Source organism: Pipra filicauda, unplaced genomic scaffold (assembly GCF_003945595.2).
Source record: "Pipra filicauda isolate LSUMZ 115617 unplaced genomic scaffold, ASM394559v2 scaffold471_size599564_pilon, whole genome shotgun sequence".
NCBI classification, from domain to species: Eukaryota; Metazoa; Chordata; class Aves; order Passeriformes; family Pipridae; genus Pipra; species Pipra filicauda.
The window spans coordinates 298528-316744 of record NW_024104611.1 but is presented as its reverse complement, the minus strand read 5'-3'; the positions used below and the strand labels follow the sequence as shown (position 1 = coordinate 316744).

The following is an 18217-nucleotide window of genomic DNA, read 5'->3' as shown; positions in this document are numbered from 1 at the left end:
TGCTGTGTCACTTCTTTCTTTCGTGTGACCTCAGTTTTTCTGATCTGGGACAGGGAACTTCAAAGTAACAGTTAAGGTGTCATTGAACTGTGACACAAGGCTCCTCTCACGCTGATTTTAGTCTTTTTGGAGCTAGTTGTCTGTGTGCCATTCAAGGCAGGAGAATTACACCTCTAAAAGGCGTGGGCACAGCAAACATGGGCCATTACAGGCTGAGAGAACTGGGATTGTTCAGCCTGGAGAAGAGAAGCTTCGGGGTGACCTGCCTGCCCCTTCCAGTGCCTGAAGGGAACCCGCAGGGAAGATGGAGAGACACCATTTACAAGGGCCACATTTTGACCAGAACTGGAAACGTTGGCCTATGTTGCATAAATATAAGAAGAATATTAATTTATTTTAAAAGCCCTGATTTATTCCAGCCAGAGGAATCCCCAGTGCATAATTATGCAATTAAAGAACCCTTTTTATCACAGTACACAAAACCCTTTGTCCAGTAACTTGTCAGAGGAATTTAATTAAAAAACACAGTCCTAAAAATATACTTGTCTGCAATTGAAAGTGTGTAATCCCTGGAGATGGAAGTGCTGGTTAAACATGAGTTCAGGCCAACATAATTCTGCCACATTAGTGTGTATTACAATATATTAATTTAGAGAGCAAGTTCCATAGATGACTGATCATTAATGTTTACTATGATTACATTGTTTAGTCAATAAACATTTATGCTGAATCAAAAAAAAATAGTGTAGTGTCTTGTATTGCAGCCACTTATCCATGTTCAGATAATTTTGTCCTAATGACACACAAGCATAAATAGCTTTTTGTCAATTGGTTATACACTAGGCACTTTTTTTTTTTGCCCATATGCCAGATGAACGAGAGGATGTGATAAGAAAATAGCTGCACTGTTTCAGACAACAAAAGGGTATTTCCAAAACCTCTTTGCTAGTAATGGGTAGAAATAGCCCCTCTACTTTGGTGCTTTCAGAACTGGGAATGGCTGACACGTGCAGATATTTATGTGCAGTAGGGAAACACTTTTTATTTCACTCTGACGTGCTTAACTCTTCCCATAAATAGATTTTTCTTTTTTTTTACTCATTCCAGCAGAGAAGGTATGGCAGGGTAGGGAGAAGAGACCATGCCTACATATTTGGTGGTCAGTGAAATGACAGTGCTGGTTTTCCAGCAGAGGAAAACTGGTGATGGGCAGCCTAAGAGAACTGAAGGTTTAAGGTTTACTTACCTGCTGCTGTCCTGCAACAGTGGCCACAAAGAATATTGCAATATACTTTGAGATTGGACGTAGTGCATGACTGTAGGAAAATGTTTTGTCAGGTGAGTGGCCAGAATTAGGTTGGTGCATCCCCTGGGGTTGTTCCTGGCCAGGGCAGCCTGGGAAGGACACCCCAAACTGCAGCCCAGCCCCTGCCACAGAGGGGTGTGAGTGCTGCACTCAGCAGCATCACTGTGCTTTTGGAGCTCTTCCTCACTCCAGCATCTCTCATATTTTAGGTGTTTATGTGCTGAATTTTTTTATATACAAAAGTGTGTATGTGTAAAACAGCCCATTGAGTCCAATTGTTCTCCCTCAAAGCTCTCTGTGAGAGCAAAAATAGTTCTGTCCAACAAAAACTAAACTTCTGGTTCCAGGAGTGTGCTACACTTTTATCATCCTCCCTGCTGAGGATTCACAGTGTAGCAAAAGTTGCTTCATCTGCTTTATGTACAGTGGATATTTGTTTTAAGTGAACACAGTGCTGGTTAAAAATTACCTGGTTGGTGGCATCAGAGACTGAAATCTGAGTTGTGTTCAGAACAGGTGCAATATAACATGTAGCCACCTCCTCCCTCCCTCCCTTCTGCATTACTAAATTTTTGTTCTGAACAAGGTTCAAACCAATGTTGGTTTAAGAGAATGCATCAAAATTCCATTTATCATCTTTAATAAGAATGCTTACTCTTTCTGCTAAGTTCCCAGACTCTCCTACCTTTACTGCTATACACCCATGGGGTGAAAATAAAGTTTGCTTTGTACTCTCACTGAATTCACTGTGATGAAAATCGTTTGAGTACCAGGTTCCTGAGCCATCAAGCTTCCCCAGCCACTCTATCACAAATAAAAACCACTGCTTGGAATTGCAATTCTACCTGTCAGTATAATTACGGGTACAACAAATACATTTACTCCTTCAGACGGGTTACATCATTAACAGTTTAAGCAGAAAAATATAGTGGGATGAATTCTTAATTTGGGAAGTTGTACAACAATATCTGCCTGCAAGTTTTGGACAGAATTCTGGTCCAACAAATATCAGAGTAGCACTAAGAAATGCAGTGACTACAGAAAACTTTTCCTGCAATAAGGGGCTTTTCATTCCCTTTGTTCCTGGAGGGTCTGCAACTTTTGGGGGTTCTGATCATTATATGAAAAGAAGCTCAAAATCCCCCAAACTGATGTCTTTGGATTCTTTTTAAGGTCATATGTATTTAATTTTTATTTTTCCTTTTCCATTTTAACATAATATTTTTCATCTTAGCCTTAAAACCAGGTAAGTTTTTACATTATTTCTGGGACAGAGTGGTGATGCTACATCACAGTATTATTTTGTATGGAGAACTAGCAGTTTTAACCATTATGAACTTTTTGCTGATTTTGTTGATTCTGAAAGAACAGAGGTGTCAACTTAAACCATATTAAAACTCATCAACACAGTAAACACTGAACTGTTGCAGGAATATTTCTAATATTTTGCTTTAAATATTAGTATGGCATTTTTCTGTGGTGATAAGGAAATCAATTTATATAGTTCCAATTAAGGATAATAGTATGCTTTTAAATTTGATTGAAATATCCATACACAGCTGTAGAACCTTTTGTAAACTTGCACTGAACTTTTCAAAATATAAATTCCCTAATTGTAAATATTAATTTACCAACCTGTGTGACATCATCTTTCAAATCGTTTGGGGGTTTTTTCAGTTTGTTTGAATTATTTCAGCAGAGACCTTAAGAACCAGAGCTCTCACTGTCAGTCTTGGTGTCTATTTGCTATTCATGGTCTGGCTGATTTTCACCGATGTATTGCCAACAAAGAGTGGCAGGTCAGGAAAGAATATGAAAATAAACTATGTCAAATGCCTTAAATCAACTGCTTATAAAGAATGTGGACTTGGTAGACATTGTGCAGGAGACACACTGAGGAAAAATACTCTTATTTACTTTAGTAAATACTCTTGATACACTTAAATACTCTTATTACCTAAGAGTAAGCATTCTTATTAAAGATGATAAATGGAATTTTGTTGCATTCTCTTAACCCACATTGATTTGAACCTTGTTTAGAAGAAAAGGAGGATGGTTTGAATACGTGTTTCAGGAGTACATTATGGACTCAGCTCATGCATTGCTGTGTTTATCAGTTCCACAGCGAATTTCCTGCAGTATTGTAAATAATAAAATAATCTCCTGGCACCCCTTTACCTGGTTCTGTGTCTGATACCCCTGAGCAGATCCAGGGAACTCTCATCCTCTCAAAATGGAAATTGCAGGCTGATGTTGCACCCCGAGCCGTGTCACGCCGTTTAGGAGTAACAAAGGATATCAGTGGAAGGCAAAGAACATCAGGGGGAAAAGAAGCGAAGAGAAACCACACTATTTACATTTGAAGAAGAACGTATCTGACAGCTGAGTGAACAAAAAGAAAAGGCATCAGAGGCGCCTGAGCCCTGACAAATGTTGGAGGAATCCCTCGCCTTTTTTCGGCCTCTCGAGTTCATTATCAGGCAGTTCTGCTGTGACTGCCTTCATTTTCACTAAAATAACACCCTTTTCACCAGGGTGATACTGCTTTAGGGATGTCAGCGAGCAATAACCTTGCATTTGGAGGAATATGGGGACGGGGCGCGTTGTAAAACACCTTCAGATCTCTCTGATTAATAAAAGGCCCGCAGCTCAGCTCTTTTCAGGGCTTCTCTTTCCGTTGCTGCCTTTTTGGAGGGGCGAGGTGGGGAAGGCGGACTCTGAGGATGCCCGGGAGCAGCGCTGGGTGGCGTGGGAGGCTCTTCAGGAGATTCTCTTATCTCCCAGGAACAGGGAACGCCGGGGACACCGAGGGGGCTGCGCTAAATTTGCCTCGGGACTGGAAACTTTTCTGATTGCTGCCCCGAGGGACCGGCGAGCCGGCAAAGCAGGCAGAGGGTTTCTTCCTTCCCCGCTCCCCTTGTTCCTCGGTTCCATGGGAGTTGTTCCTACCTTCCCAAGAACTTTGTGCGTGTGGAAAATGTTTGCGAGTGTTTCGGTGCCGTGGGAGTGGCTCTCACTTGGACGGTAACTTTGCTGCTTTCCAGCAGGTTTTGGGAGAGATTTAAATCTGCCCTCCCTAGATGGAGCCACTTCTTCTAACTCACACTGAATTAGTATGAAGAATAAACTGGTTTTTGCTCCATGCTATGTTACAGAAGGATTGTATTTCTTTTTTCCTTCAAAAAGGGCTTCAAGGAAATGGCTTTTTTTCCCCCCCGTTCCATCAATTCTTTTAGGCTTTCGTTACTCACATCACATGAAAAGCATTTTAGTGTCAAAGATACAGCCTAATTTTTGTGGCTTATGACTCGATTTATGATTTATGGTTAAAATTCGGTAGGCTGGAAAGACCTGGTGTAAATAGACACTTTAGAAGGAAGAGCCCCATTTCCTTACAAGAACTTTGGAAAATACTTGGCTGGGATGAAGTTTGTGAAGCTCAGATATATTGAACATTGGTTTTATTTGTTCTGAAAGTTTGGCAGGTGGTGGTCAATGAAAACTATATTGGAAAACATAACAGAAAAAAAAGTCACAAAGAGCTTCTTGTGGTTAAGTTCCGCTAAGTATTTTTAAATAAAAATAATTTTTAATTATTATTTTAACAATAATAATAATACAAATAATAACTTTAAAACGACAATGGAATTATGGTTCTGAATACCATGTGGTAAAATTAGTATGAACTGAAATACATCCGGCCCAGAATTGCTTTCTTTTTTTCTTTTAAGAATGTTGGTGCTCAGTGAGAAATTGAGTAATTTTCCATTTTGAGCTTAATGGGACTTTTCCCTGTGTATGGACTTTTAATTTGAGTTTCTTGTAAATGCAGATAATTGTTTTCAACAAGGAACAAATAAGATTGTTACAAAATAATTGCTAAATGTTTGAAAACCTTCTAAGTGGTGGAACCTGCAGCAAGCAGGCAAACTCTCTGGTCTTTTTTTAGGTCCAAAATAGCAGCTTCAGTGATTTGAAGGAGCAATACAAACTCCAGCCTCTTGGCAGAGGGGAATAACGTGCTTGTGTTTGCCTTTTTTCAAGGACCAAGCCATGAATTTGCCTATTTTTTTTTTTTAACATGTTCAGATGATACCAAACTGGTTTAAACCAAGGGAGTTAAACTGAATTCAAAGGAGAGTTATAAAAACTCAATTTCTTTCTCACTTCCACTCTCGAGTCTGGGGTTTTAATTTAAAGGAAGCACTCATTTGGGTTTTTGGAGCAGCTGCTTGGGAAAACAGACCTTCTAAATCATGTTTTTCTCTCCTGATGCTCACTTCGGGTGTGTTCCTTAATATTCTGTTTGCAGAGCACTCCACAGAGCGTTTCACAAAAAGCAGTGATTATGCAGGAACTGCTGCTTTTTCAGGTTTTTTATATGTTAATGCTCACTTGAAATTTTCATGAAGCTCTTTCTTGTGAAATGTGAGGTATGGAATGTTTCCTGTAATGAAACTGAGAATTGCTATAGAATAAGTGACTTGGTGAGAGGGTATGGAGTGTATAGATCATCTGCACTAAGAAAAAAAAGAAGTTTTAAGTTGTTTCCAGAAGTGAATTAGTCTGAAATTCTGATGCTTGTCATTAAAAATGTGTAATATACAAGTATTTTGAGTAACAACCCCCCAGAAAGAAAAACAGGTCAATTTTTTCAAAGTCTAATTATTAATTCATGGCTTTTCCTTCTTTGGATTGCTGTTTTAAAATACTTTTATAATATTTAGTAAGAAAATGGTGGCCAAGTGCTGACGAGGCTTTTCCCCTGCAGCAGTAGGATTTCTGAGCTGTTTATTTGTTTTCATTTTATGTTTGCATGGTGGATAAAATACGCCACAATATCACAGCAGCTCCTTTTGTTTCTTTTCGCAGGGCTGACCCAAGGACTATTTCATCCTGCAGGGTCTGCACAGACTTGTTCCTGAGGGGAAACATGTCTGAGATTGACTATGAGAAGCTGGCTGAAATAGGTAAATATTTTTTATTACACCTCAAACGGGGTCTGTGCGGAGTTACAGGTGATTTAATGGAGCATCTTCAGTAAGCAAGAGGCTTCTCCAACGTTTTTGAATCCTTGTTGGAGCAATCCAAGCCGAGTTACAGCCTCTGTACTGGTGTGTACCCTGTTAAAGCCATCAGGGCTGAAGGTTGGTTTAATACATGCAGCTTTTGTGACTGATGGGTGGTGCAATTCCAGGCTGTTGGAATATCACATCACCACAGTTGTGGCACAAATGGGAGTCATTTCTCCGAGCAGACAAGTGTTGGATGAGCCCAGAAACTGCTGCACTGCCTGGTGCTTCCAAAGGTGTCCATGCAGAGGAGCAGTACCACCACAGCACCAGGGCAGCAGAGTTTTGAAGCATCAGCATCACTTTTTCCTCTTTTTCCCCTGGAGTTTCTGAAGATGCCAGGCTGGAGCCCAGAGCAAGGGTCTTCCAGATCCCCCCTATGAGAAATAAATAATCTGGTTTTATCTTAAGCAAAATGAATTCAGTGGAAAACTAAGGAGGGTGGTGGAATTTTCTTTTCTTTCGTTTAATTCCAAGGTTTTTTAGGCACCTCGTGGAGCCTGGAAGGTGAAAGGCCCACCTGGTCCTGACGCCAGGGAAAACGTTGTGGGCGGGATAGGGAAAAATATAAAGATGGAAACATGGCTGGCCTTTGTGTGCAGAGACCCCCTGTACAGGTACATGTCATCAGTCAATCAGGAGGGAGGGGAACACCCCCTCCTGAGTTCAAAAAATTACCTTTTAAGCTAAAATACCTGTCACCTGTCAAACATTTAACAGCTTATCTAACCAGGAGGGTACAAAAAGGGCGCGTTTTTTCAAACGGGGTGTGCTTTTTCCAGGCCACGTGACCTGGGATTGCACCCCCAGCGCTGCCATAAGGAATTTCTTGCTGCCATTTTCCTTGTCCTGCAGGTATTTTGTGCCGTTTCATAAATTGAAAGCAAGGATTTTTCCTACCCCCCCACCTCAGCCTGCCTTTCTCTGTCCCTCGCCTCAGACTTCAGCACTCCATGGCTTTCAGGAGGGGCTGGGTGGCCTTTGCACTCCTGGGGGCTGATTGCAAACCCATGGAAAGCAGTTGTGCTCCTCAAGGCAGCTCTGGATCAGCCCCTCGCCTTGTCTCCCAGGCTGGGTTAAAGAGCAATAACAGATGATCCTCTGCTGCAGTTTGTGGAGCAGGACAGTAAACTCCTCTGTCACTTGCTGGAGAAAAAACAGAGCTGAGGTCTCCCTCAGTTTGTAAAATAATGAATTTTATTTGTGTTTATTACGAAAACTCTCTTGAGCTGCAGTGCCCTTGTTGTCACTTTAAGAAAAAAAACGAACCAAACAAAAAAAAATCGAAACAAAACCCAACCAAACAAACAGAAAAAAAACCCAAACAAAATATACAAAGAGCTATCTCTGTATATATATATATAATATACAATATACAATAAAATATATAATAAAATATACAATAACATACAATAAAATATACAATAAAATATACAAAGAGCTGGGTCAGGGCCCTCCAGCTGTTCAGCAGCTGTGGTTAGTGCTGGGACTTCTTTAGTCCCTGGGAATAAGTGCTGTACAAATGGGTTTGTGCATTTATTTTGCTTCTCTGGTTCTTTGGCCCATCTCAGAGCCAGATTGGCTGTTTCTGTTGTGTTTAACCTGAATATACACTTCATTTTAAGAGCACCTGTTAAGTTTTCAGTGGGTTATGGTAAATGGTTCACAGCTCCCTCTCCACATCCCCACAGACTGGCATTTACTGTTCCTTTTTTCTCTCTCCCCTTTGAAACTTTTTCTTCTTTTAGGGGGTTACAGTGCTCAGACATGGAGGAAAAAAAATAAAAAAACAAAGTAGTGTTTTCCTTGTTCTGAGTTTTAATTAAAAAAAAAATATTTATCTACTGCATTATGTTCATATTATTATTCTTCCCAGCTCTTGGGACAAAAACATTCTTTAAAGTGAAAGAATACTTTTCCAGGTAAGGTTAGTGTAGCTTTTTATGTATGATACAATTTTAAAGGTAGAAAAATACACATTTTGGAGACAATAAGAATTTAAACTCTTTTAATGTTTACTAAGAGGACTCTAATGTTGTATTTCTAAAGGCAAGTAAGTTTTTTTTCCTATGCAACTGCTTTTTGAGAAGGCTTTTATGAATTCAGACATAAAGAAATGTAAAAGTAGTACACATGTTCCTGAATCCTCTGTGTTTTTGAGAAGCACGGCCACGAGTGGTGTTTTTCATCCTTGTGAAATGCCTTTTTTTGGTACAAATCCCATTAAAAATGAAAATGAGACAATAAAGCTTCCGTGTGGCTGCTTGCAGGATAGAAAGACACTGAGAAACTGTGAGTGGAAAGCATTCCAAAATACTCAGTGCGAGTTTTTCTCTAACACTTGTTAGCTACTGGCACATAAATCTGGCTGAAATCAATATTTAATTCATTTTCTCTGCCCCGCTGGGCCTTGACTGGTGGTCAAGGCACATGAAACATGCAGATGATGAGGAGACAAAATGCTCTAGAAGTACTTTTTAAAGTGGCAATAATCATGTTTGAGATCATAGAATCATGGAATACGAGGCTGGAAGGGGACCTAAAGGGTCATGTGGTCCAACCTTTCTTAGCAACAGCACAACCTGCAAAAACAGGCCCAGCACCATGTCCAGCTGTATCTCCAGTGTGTCCAAACTCATAGATAAACCTCTTAATTCTACCTTATTAAAACCTGAGTGATAAAAAGAGATGGATGGTGTACAAGGGCTGCTGCACCTTATCAGAACATTAGTTTTTCTCTTCACGTGTGGCTAATACACACTTGTGTATTTGTGTGTCCATTTAGTGTTGTTCCCCTCAGGTTCTAGCAGACACTCATTTGAGTAGCACAGAAGTGATGGCAATTATCCCAGAATATGAGCATTTGGATATGCATGTAACACCAGCTTTTTTTGAACCTTACAACAGTTTGGAAAAGGCTTGGGGGAGGAATAAAAAAGCAAAACAAAATCAAAAATCCAGGAGCAAGATTGATTACCATTGTGTTGCTCATTTCAGTACAGAGTAAATTTTAATTCTAGGATTTAGTCCAGAATCCACTGAAATTTGGGGGAAGGATGGCCATTTTGGTGGGATTTTGAGCAGAAATTTACACCTTTGCTTGGCCTCTAGTTGGACTTTAGGCTGCTTTTCGTATTCCAGGTTCAGAAGGTTAAAGGATTTCAAGGAAACTGGATTGTGGGGGAGGTGAGGCAGAGATTTGTTTACAATTTGCTTCCTTTATGCAAATAACGAGTTTGCTCTCGGAGAGGATTCACACAAGGTGTTAATGTGGGGTAGCTGTCAGTGCATGTGGTAGTGAACTGAAACTTTGACTTCTCTGCTTGGGCAGCCTTGGAATAAAAGGCAAGAAGCTGGAGATTAAGGGGTTGTTAAAAAAATGATGAGACAACACCAACAGTCGTGATTAGCAGGGTCACCGACTGATTTGTAGCTGTGACAAGCAGCAATAAAGGCCCAGGTTTTTACCAAACTGAGCCAAAATTCCACCCTTCAATAATGTCTTGGAGGCAAGAGCTTGTCTCTGTTCACGTGTTGCTGTTGCTCCTGCAGAGCTGCAGAAGGATGAAGCAGACGACACACAGGCAGGGCAGGAGGAGACATTTACGCCTCCACCACCTGAGGATCCTGAGCTAAACATCAATCACCCCTATTATGATGTTGCAAGGCATGGCATCATCCAGCTGGCAGGTACGTTTGGAAAATCGTGTGGCTTTGCCTCAGTGCCCAGTTTATCCCAGTTTTCTCCCTGTGCTCCGGGTGATGCACAGGAATCACGTGGGTGCTTTCATCCCTGGAAAGCAGCTGAATGTGAACTCAGGGCTTTCCTGCAGGGGAATTATGAGCCGAACTATTTGAGCTTAATCTTGCTTTAAAATATAACTCTAGCCATATATTATGATCTAAGGCCTAACTGTGACTGGAACAGATCTGTTCTTCAATTGTGACAAGCTGTTTTGTTTTCTGAATCACCTGAAGCGTTGTGTAGCCACACATAATCCTTTTTCTTGTCTGCCCAGCCAAAGAGATATGGCTCAGTGTGCAAAAACTAACGAAAGGCAGCACGGAAACAGTTGACATGAATGTTAACTGCATTTATCATCTGACTTTCTGCTGTGACTTGGAGAGAAGTTATGGATCCGTAGCTTATTTCAGTATTGCATCCTTTCATGTTTACAGTTATTTATTTTTAAAATATTCTGACAACATATGAGACATGCAGCCATATTTATGATATAAAAGCACCTCTTTAAAGTATGCATTGCCTATTTTTTTTTTCCTTCTGGCTTATTTTTGGCATCAAAGTGCTGTTAAAATAGCATTAATAATCACAATCATGAACTAAAGAAATTAATACAATAAGAAACAATCAGTGGTCTTTAACATCCATCCTAATGAAGTCTAAGATTGTGTTGCATTGTGCACACTTTTTTGTACCTCAGACTTTAGGTACTAAAACCTGGATTAGGATTTTTTTAGGAAAATTATGAACTCAGGTTATACACAGATACCTTCCTGAGGTCAAGCCATGATGCCCCAGGTGAAGATCCACTTAGCAAAACCAGTCCTCTGGTGAGGGCTGATTGACTAGGCAGAGAAATCTATGGGAATTTGACTTCTGACTTGGAGTGGGAGGACAATTTTCCCCATTGAAGGTAGTTACACACAAGAAAGCCCCCAGTATAAGACTCAAATCCACAAGCAGGGGAATAACAATTCACAATCTTGTGATTCAAAAGCTGCTGCCTGTTAACTCACAAGGATGTTTCTCGCTCAAGTACTGGTTTTGTGATGGGTAAAATAATGAGATATGATAGGTTTACTTACTATCAAGGCAAAAACCCCCTAATTTTCATAGCCTCAGAAGAACTGTCATTTGGTTTGGAAGTTAAAATGGTGGGGGAACTCAAAAAAGGGGAAGGAGTTTGGAATTAGAAATCTGCTGGCACAGCTCATTTTGAAAATCCCTGCTTTTATGGCTGGTGAAAGAGAGAACACGTGGTGGGGATGGAGCCCTTTGCTGGGCACTCCTGCCTGGCTCCATCTTTGGAATATGCCTTATTCCTGTGCCAGAGAATGGGAATTGCTTCAGCAATAGTGGAGTGAAAGCCACAGTGGTTTTTTACCTATTTGTAGCTTCCATGGTTTCATCTTGGAACTTGCTCGTTGTCAGTGTTTGCTTGGAATAAAGTCCAAACATTGGATATACTCCTGGTTTGAATATACAGGAGCAAATCTCCCTGAAGTGTTGGATTGCCTCTGATGGTTTTGTCCTTACTACTGAAGCCCTTTGTAGGAGAAAAACAGTCCCTCAGCCATTGTTTAAGCCCAGAAAAGAGTGACCTTACCTGCCATTTCAGTCAGAAATATTTGATGAATATTGAATTGTTCTGCATATGAATGCAGAACACACAGAAGGTGAAATAATACCCTCCACAAAAAAAAGATCTCCCCATCCCCAGAGTTTACTGGGCTGGAGATATATTTGAATGCCCTCTGGATTTAGATTCGAACGGGGAAGGGATGAGCTCTTCCCTTCCCATCCTGGAAGAGGCCAGTCCCTTTTGAAGCAGCTTTTAAATTATTTGTGCCTGGTTTGTAGTGGTTTTCATCTCTTTGAATGAGACAAAGTATGATTTCAGTGCTTGAAGTGGCTGTGTTAAAGCAATTCAGGGAGCTGTTCCTTCATTTTTATTCCGTGATGGAAAGACAATGAGATGCATTGTTTGAAATGACTGAAGAAAAAGAAAACTTTGAGTGAAAATATTTGCAGTAATTTATCCATCTCTTGCAGTTACCTAGTTTCCAACAGTTAATTAAAAAAAAAAAACCTAAAATTCCTTCTTGCTTCTCAAAAATTAAAATCACGTACACCTGCCTTCCTTAACAATAGTTTTGACTATATGCAAAGGGAATTTTTTGGGCTGCATTCACACAGTGTGAAAATACAATTAATTGAAACAGAATAGAGGACATTTTAAAAAGATGCCAGCTTTATTAATTGTTTATTAATTAGAGATTGAGTTATGTCATAAATACCAGTGTGCAGCTGATGACTCTAAGCATGTGTAAACAGTGCTGCTGTGCTGGTTCTTTTTATTTCTGTTTTGAGGGAGAAGTTCCAATTTGTTGCCTAAAAACAAGCTCAAGATTGTTTTTCCTATTCATTCCTGATGCATCAAGCTCCCTAATTTTCTCTGGTTTGCTTCTATAATATGATTGCTGACAACTTTTTGCAGTGCCTGAATTTGAATGTATTCTTGTTTCATAGGACTCTGTTTCTAATGCTTGTGTTTTCATCAACTGCCAGTGACATCCTTTTATGTATTAAATAAAACTTTTTAATGGAATCCAAGCCATTACTGTTTTAAATCTTCACTTCCCTTCTTAGCTTTCTCTTGCTTTTCTAGTTACATTTAAAGGTTTGAGGTCCCCAGCCTGGGCCTTTGCAGGGACTGTGCACATTTATCTTCAAGATCCAATTGATTTCATGCCCCTTTTTGATTCTGAACCAGTGCATTAGGAACTGATTAGAGTAGAATGTAGATCAGACTGTGAAAGGTAAAGTTGTAATTTAGTTTTTGTAACATGTGAGGAGAAACTGTAGTGAATTATCTAATAAGCCTAAGGCACAGGTCCCAATAGTTTTCAGTCCATCTCAGTGACAGCTTTGCTACTTCTTGCAATACCTTCAGGAGCAGGAGTAAAGGCTGATATCAGTGGAAAGCATTTCCTGCTCTAGTGAAGAGGGAACTTGTCTGAGTGATAAAAACGTGTTTTCAAACCCTTCAGGCAGGAATTGAACTTGGGTTTTCCCAGTTCTGCACCAGTTTTTCTCTTGCTTCTTTCTCCAACTACTTTCTTCTCAGAATGGGAAAGGAAATAAATCCTTATTTACTGCACCTCTTGCTTTGAACATCAGCCTGTAGGTTGTACTGTCTTTTTTAAAGACAAAACTGAATTAATTACATCAAAATATATGGACATGCTTTCTTACTGAAACCCCAACCCTCAGCCCTGCACAGGACCATGCCCAAGAGGTTTTTTTTTCTGGGTTTTAATTCAAGCAGTCAGATGTGACCAACAGTAACAATTAGTGACTGATTTAATAATTTATCTGGAAACCTTTCTATGGTTTATTTTGCTCATACCTCTCACAGATAAAATGTTCTGGAGTGCATTGTGACATAGCAGTTTTGTTTTTTTTTTTTTTTTCCACAAACAAGCCGTGATTTAGAAAGCAATCTTTTATTAATGTTTTAATTTAATTTAAGTACATCATTCATATTAATGCATGTCACATTATAATGCCTTTATAAGTACTCTGAGAATATAAAACAAGACACTTAAATAACTTTGGGAAATAAATTATGGTCTGTTTAAGAACAATATGCTGACATACCTGGGTACCTATAATTGTGGTGGTGTGCATGTTCTTCTTGCAGTGGTGCTCAAGCACTTTATTTAACCCAGGAGTGAGAATTTATTTTTAATGTGGGAAGGGACATCAAGCCTTGTGGTATAAAAAAAACCTTTGAGAAAGACAATAAAATAAGCATCCAGCCAAAAAAGAACAGGAAGAAAGAATCAGCCAGCAGAGAAGGGAATGTTTTAGCAGTCAAAACTACACTGCTATGCTACAGCTACTTAATTTGGGGTGAGAGGGGAACAACATAATTATAAATATTGTCTGAAAACCCCCCAATTCTTTATTGTATTTCTACCGATATCAAAGCCAAACTTTGATGTTTTAGTGGCAATAGAAGCAGGTATTGAATATCATTTGCTCTGAACATTGAAGTTAGACTAAGAATGTGTCAAATACTAATTCAGTCTGACCGTTTTATGGGGTGTTTCTGTATTGCCTTAGAAGGAATGGTATCTTTCCTGTAGATACATGGAAAATCATACCTGTGTGCCTTGCTTGATGTGTTTTAAATGTGACCTGAATGCAGCAGTGCTTCTGAAAGAGGGGATCTGAGAAAGCTTAAGCTGGTTAAAAACATCTGACAGAGAAGCAAGACAGAGCAGATGCCCAAAGCTCTTGTAGGCAGAGCAGCATTCTAATAAATTCCGGATATAAAGCATGGAGGGGTTGAAAACAGGTCATTTCCAAGACTTCTGGGGAAAGCTGGCCTGTTTTCTTCCACAGCTGAGTGCTGCAGCAGGACTTCAGTGTTCCCTGTCCTGAGCTGAGCACCACCAACCACCTCTGGACATGACCTTCCCTCGGCTTTGCTTCGTCTCTCGCCTTGTGCTCTCTGTAGCTCACTGGACAGGGAAGTCCCACAGCGTGTTTTGAGTAACAACAGGAGGTAGAGGTAGCCCCAAACATCACAGGATCCACCCCATTCCTCCAGAACTCTGAGAATGAGTTGTCTTTATTCCCTGTTCTGTCCCCCAGGTGACGACAGCTCCGGAAGGAAGGTGATCACCTTCAGCTGCTGCCGCATGCCCCCCTCCCATCAGCTCAACCACACCAGGCTGCTGGAGTAAGTTCCTTTGCATCTCCTGCATGGACTCCTTTACACTTGACGGGAAAAATTCTGTTAGAGAATGAGCTTTCAAGGAGGAGAGAAGCAGGAGGCAAGGAGTGAAGTTAAAAAAGGATGTAAGACCTACTAGTGTTAATATGAAGTGAATGAGATGATGATGACACTGCCAGTTGCCCTGACTGGAAGGAGCCATTTGCTGTATACTGAAATTAACTTGTCTTGATTTTATTAAAGAATTCTTATCATATTTAAAAAAAAAATCATAATGAGGACCAATGAAGTGAAATTCTGGTATTTTAGTGCTGCGTACACATGTTCTCCTGAATAGCCGTGTTTGCTTTAATTTGCTATCTTTTATCTCCTAAATCACTCAGGAAGAGCACTGTTTAGTTATTTCCATTCAGTGGGTTTTCTATTTTATAAAAATATCTCCATTTCATTCAGTATACTATGCTTAACATTTTTATGTGTATCTCACTTTGGGTCTCTTGTGTTAAAAGAGGTTGTGAACAGGTAACTTTACAACATTCCTCCTTATACACTTGCTGTTTCTGCCTTGTAGTTTGTCACTACAAGATCTGTTCTGTCGTGAGAGTCCTGTCCTTACTAAGCATTTTAAACGTGTTTGGAGTTCCTGTACAAATGTTCTTGGCAAAATGTTTCAAATGTCAGCACCCACCAGAAAGGACAGAAGTGCTTTTGTCTCAACTTCTCAGAAAGAGGAAAGGATATTACATATTACCTAGGAAATGGTTTTGAGAGCACACAAGGAGTGTTAGTGCCAGGGAGGAGGGGGAGCCCCACCAGTCACCTCCTCACCTGCAGTGATCAGTAGGAGTGTGACAAACCATATTTCTACCAAATCTAGGAACCCTCCTCAGCTCTGTGAGGAGGAGCCTTGGTGAAACTCAGGTTTCCAGCCCTTAGGCTTTTCTGCACCTGAAGATTTTACATGTTTTCCTGTATCTGAGCCCACATCAAGTTCACTTGGAAAGTCTGAGCTGAAAGAACTGAAGGCAGGTGTCTGAATGGGGACGTAGCAACACAGCTATCAAGTGATCTGCTTTTAGGTACTTAGACTCTGGTGTTGAATCCTGAGGAAAAGCTGCAGAGTAGGCCCTGATTGGTAGGTATTTTGTGATGAAATCACTTAAAGAATTGATTTGGTAAAGCTTTTGTAATGCCCCTGCAATTCTATTGCAGCCTTGGAGTAGGTAATCGACTGTAGAAAAATACTGGTTATTGTGTGCCCACAAAACACTCTCAGTTATTTTTAAAAGTACAGGCTGTCTGGATGCAATGTGACAAGGAATTTACATGCTGTAAAATAAAACACCAGGCACTCTGTATGTAACAATATCTGTTTAGCTATATTTTAATTTCAAATTCTTTAAAACAACAAAAAAAAGTCTTGAATGACTGTCACCACTACTACTTCTTCCATTAAAATACCATTTAATGCTTAAGTCAGGGATCAAATCATCATTATATTAATTGCAGAGGCAATCCTTGTCCCAGGATACTGGCAATCTAAAATTTACAATAAGCAGATAAATGAGGCTTTGGGAGGGTAAGAAGTGAAGTTATGGACTTTTCCATGCAAAGGTGGATAGTCAAAGTGGCCCTGCAGATAGCCCCAGCCTTAATAAATGGCACGTGGAACTACCTGCTTTACTGAATAAAAATTGCTTACCTACAATTAAAGGCTCTGTTGCAGCATAAGAAAATAACATGAGAAAGTTGAAATCTGACACAGCAAGACACGAGGCCAGATTGCACTGCTCCATCAGGGCTTGGTTTGAGTCATTGAGCTGTGTAATAGGCCATCCTGGGCTCTTAACTGTGGGAGAAAGGGAAGAGAAAAGCCTCTGAAACTGTGCCATAACAGAATGAGCACACAGAAATCTGCTTATAAAACATGCAGTATTATTTCAAGATGGGATAAGTAGTGTAGTTCTTTAAATTAGTTCTAAGGGAAACGATCTATGAACGCAGGCACCACAAAGCAAACAAGGGAAAGGCAAATATAGTCAAGAAAAGCAGTTTACAGTAACAGGTTGTAATTGGCAGTAATTTGGGGTAATGGATTTTTCGAGGATTTAAAAAGTTTTAAATTGAGAGGAAAACCCAAGATGTGTTGTTTATTGTTTGGAAAAGGCAAAATGACACTTTTTTTGCTTTGTCTCAAAGGAAGGACTTTACAAAGACCAGAAAAAAGCCAAATAAAAGTTGCTGTTAGTTAAAATGCATCTCTTCAAAAATTTCTTGGCAAACACAGTCCCGTATTGTCTTCATCCTTAAGTGATTCATGAGCACCAGTGTTTTTGTAAATAAGCACATTCTTTACAATTTCAGGCGTTGCAATCATGTGGAATTATTGGCCACATTGCCATTAGAGCAAGATGAACTTGTCAGATACCTTGAAGCAAATATGAATTTACAGTCACTGTGCAATAACAGCGCAGTCACTGCTTCAAAAATCTCCTCCAGTAAACTGTCTTAAAACTCCAATGTTATCTTTCTCCTCAGGTACTTAAAGTACACCCTGGACCAGTATGTAGAGAATGATTATACGGTTGTCTACTTCCACTATGGCCTGAAGAGTCTGAATAAACCATCTCTGAAATGGTTGCAAACGGCCTACAAGGAGTTTGACAGGAAGTATGGCTCCCAAATATTTGGTTTACTCTTAGGATTGTGTAATGTCTGTAACTAACTTCCATGAGGGAAGTGGCTCTGTCCTGATCCACCCACAGCTGACTGAGCTCGTTTTGCCATTGCTGATTCTTATAGAGATGTGAATGCTGTTGGAAAACAAACACAAAAATAGCTCCTTTCAGACTTCTGGGGTCAAAGGAAAGGGAGGACAGAGGAGAGTACAAAGGATGACATAATGAACTTGCATTGAAAGCAAATGCTCAACAGGAATAGTTTCAAAAGAATGGATCTTGGAAGGTTTAGGGCAGAGGCTCACTGAAGTCTTTTGGACATTTAATTGTAATCTAGGAAACTGTGAAGAACGTAAACTTCCACCCAGTGAGCAGATTATGCCCCTCACTGCAAGGTACAAAACAAACTCCAAAGGGAAACTTTAGTAAAGCTACTCAGGTGTTCTGCTTGTCGGTTTTCATTGTGGATTTCGGGTCCTTGTCCACAGCAGGGCCAGTTGCACAGGAGTAGTGGTTTGCCCAGTTAAAATCCAAAAGGAAAACCTGCAGTCTCTGAGTCGGTCCCTTTTTCCCCCTCTTAGCATAACCTGGTTTTCCTTAGGAGTTCACCAGCACGTTTTTTCCCCCATCATTGTTTTCTGACAGTGAGTGTTGACTCCTGGGGGGAGAACAGGA

General features: G+C 40.1%; 1 protein-coding gene across 1 annotated transcript in view; it reads left to right on the top strand.

Moving 5' to 3' along the window:
• Positions 1 to 18217, top strand: part of ARHGAP8 (Rho GTPase activating protein 8) — a 60147-nt gene that overhangs the window by 10419 nt on the left and 31511 nt on the right. The window contains exons 2-5 of the mRNA XM_027742682.2: positions 6179 to 6276; positions 9931 to 10068; positions 14783 to 14870; positions 17403 to 17534. Of these exons, the coding sequence (XP_027598483.1) occupies positions 6240 to 6276; positions 9931 to 10068; positions 14783 to 14870; positions 17403 to 17534 (395 nt within the window). The 5' untranslated portion in view covers positions 6179 to 6239. The remainder of the gene's footprint in view (positions 1 to 6178; positions 6277 to 9930; positions 10069 to 14782; positions 14871 to 17402; positions 17535 to 18217) is intronic.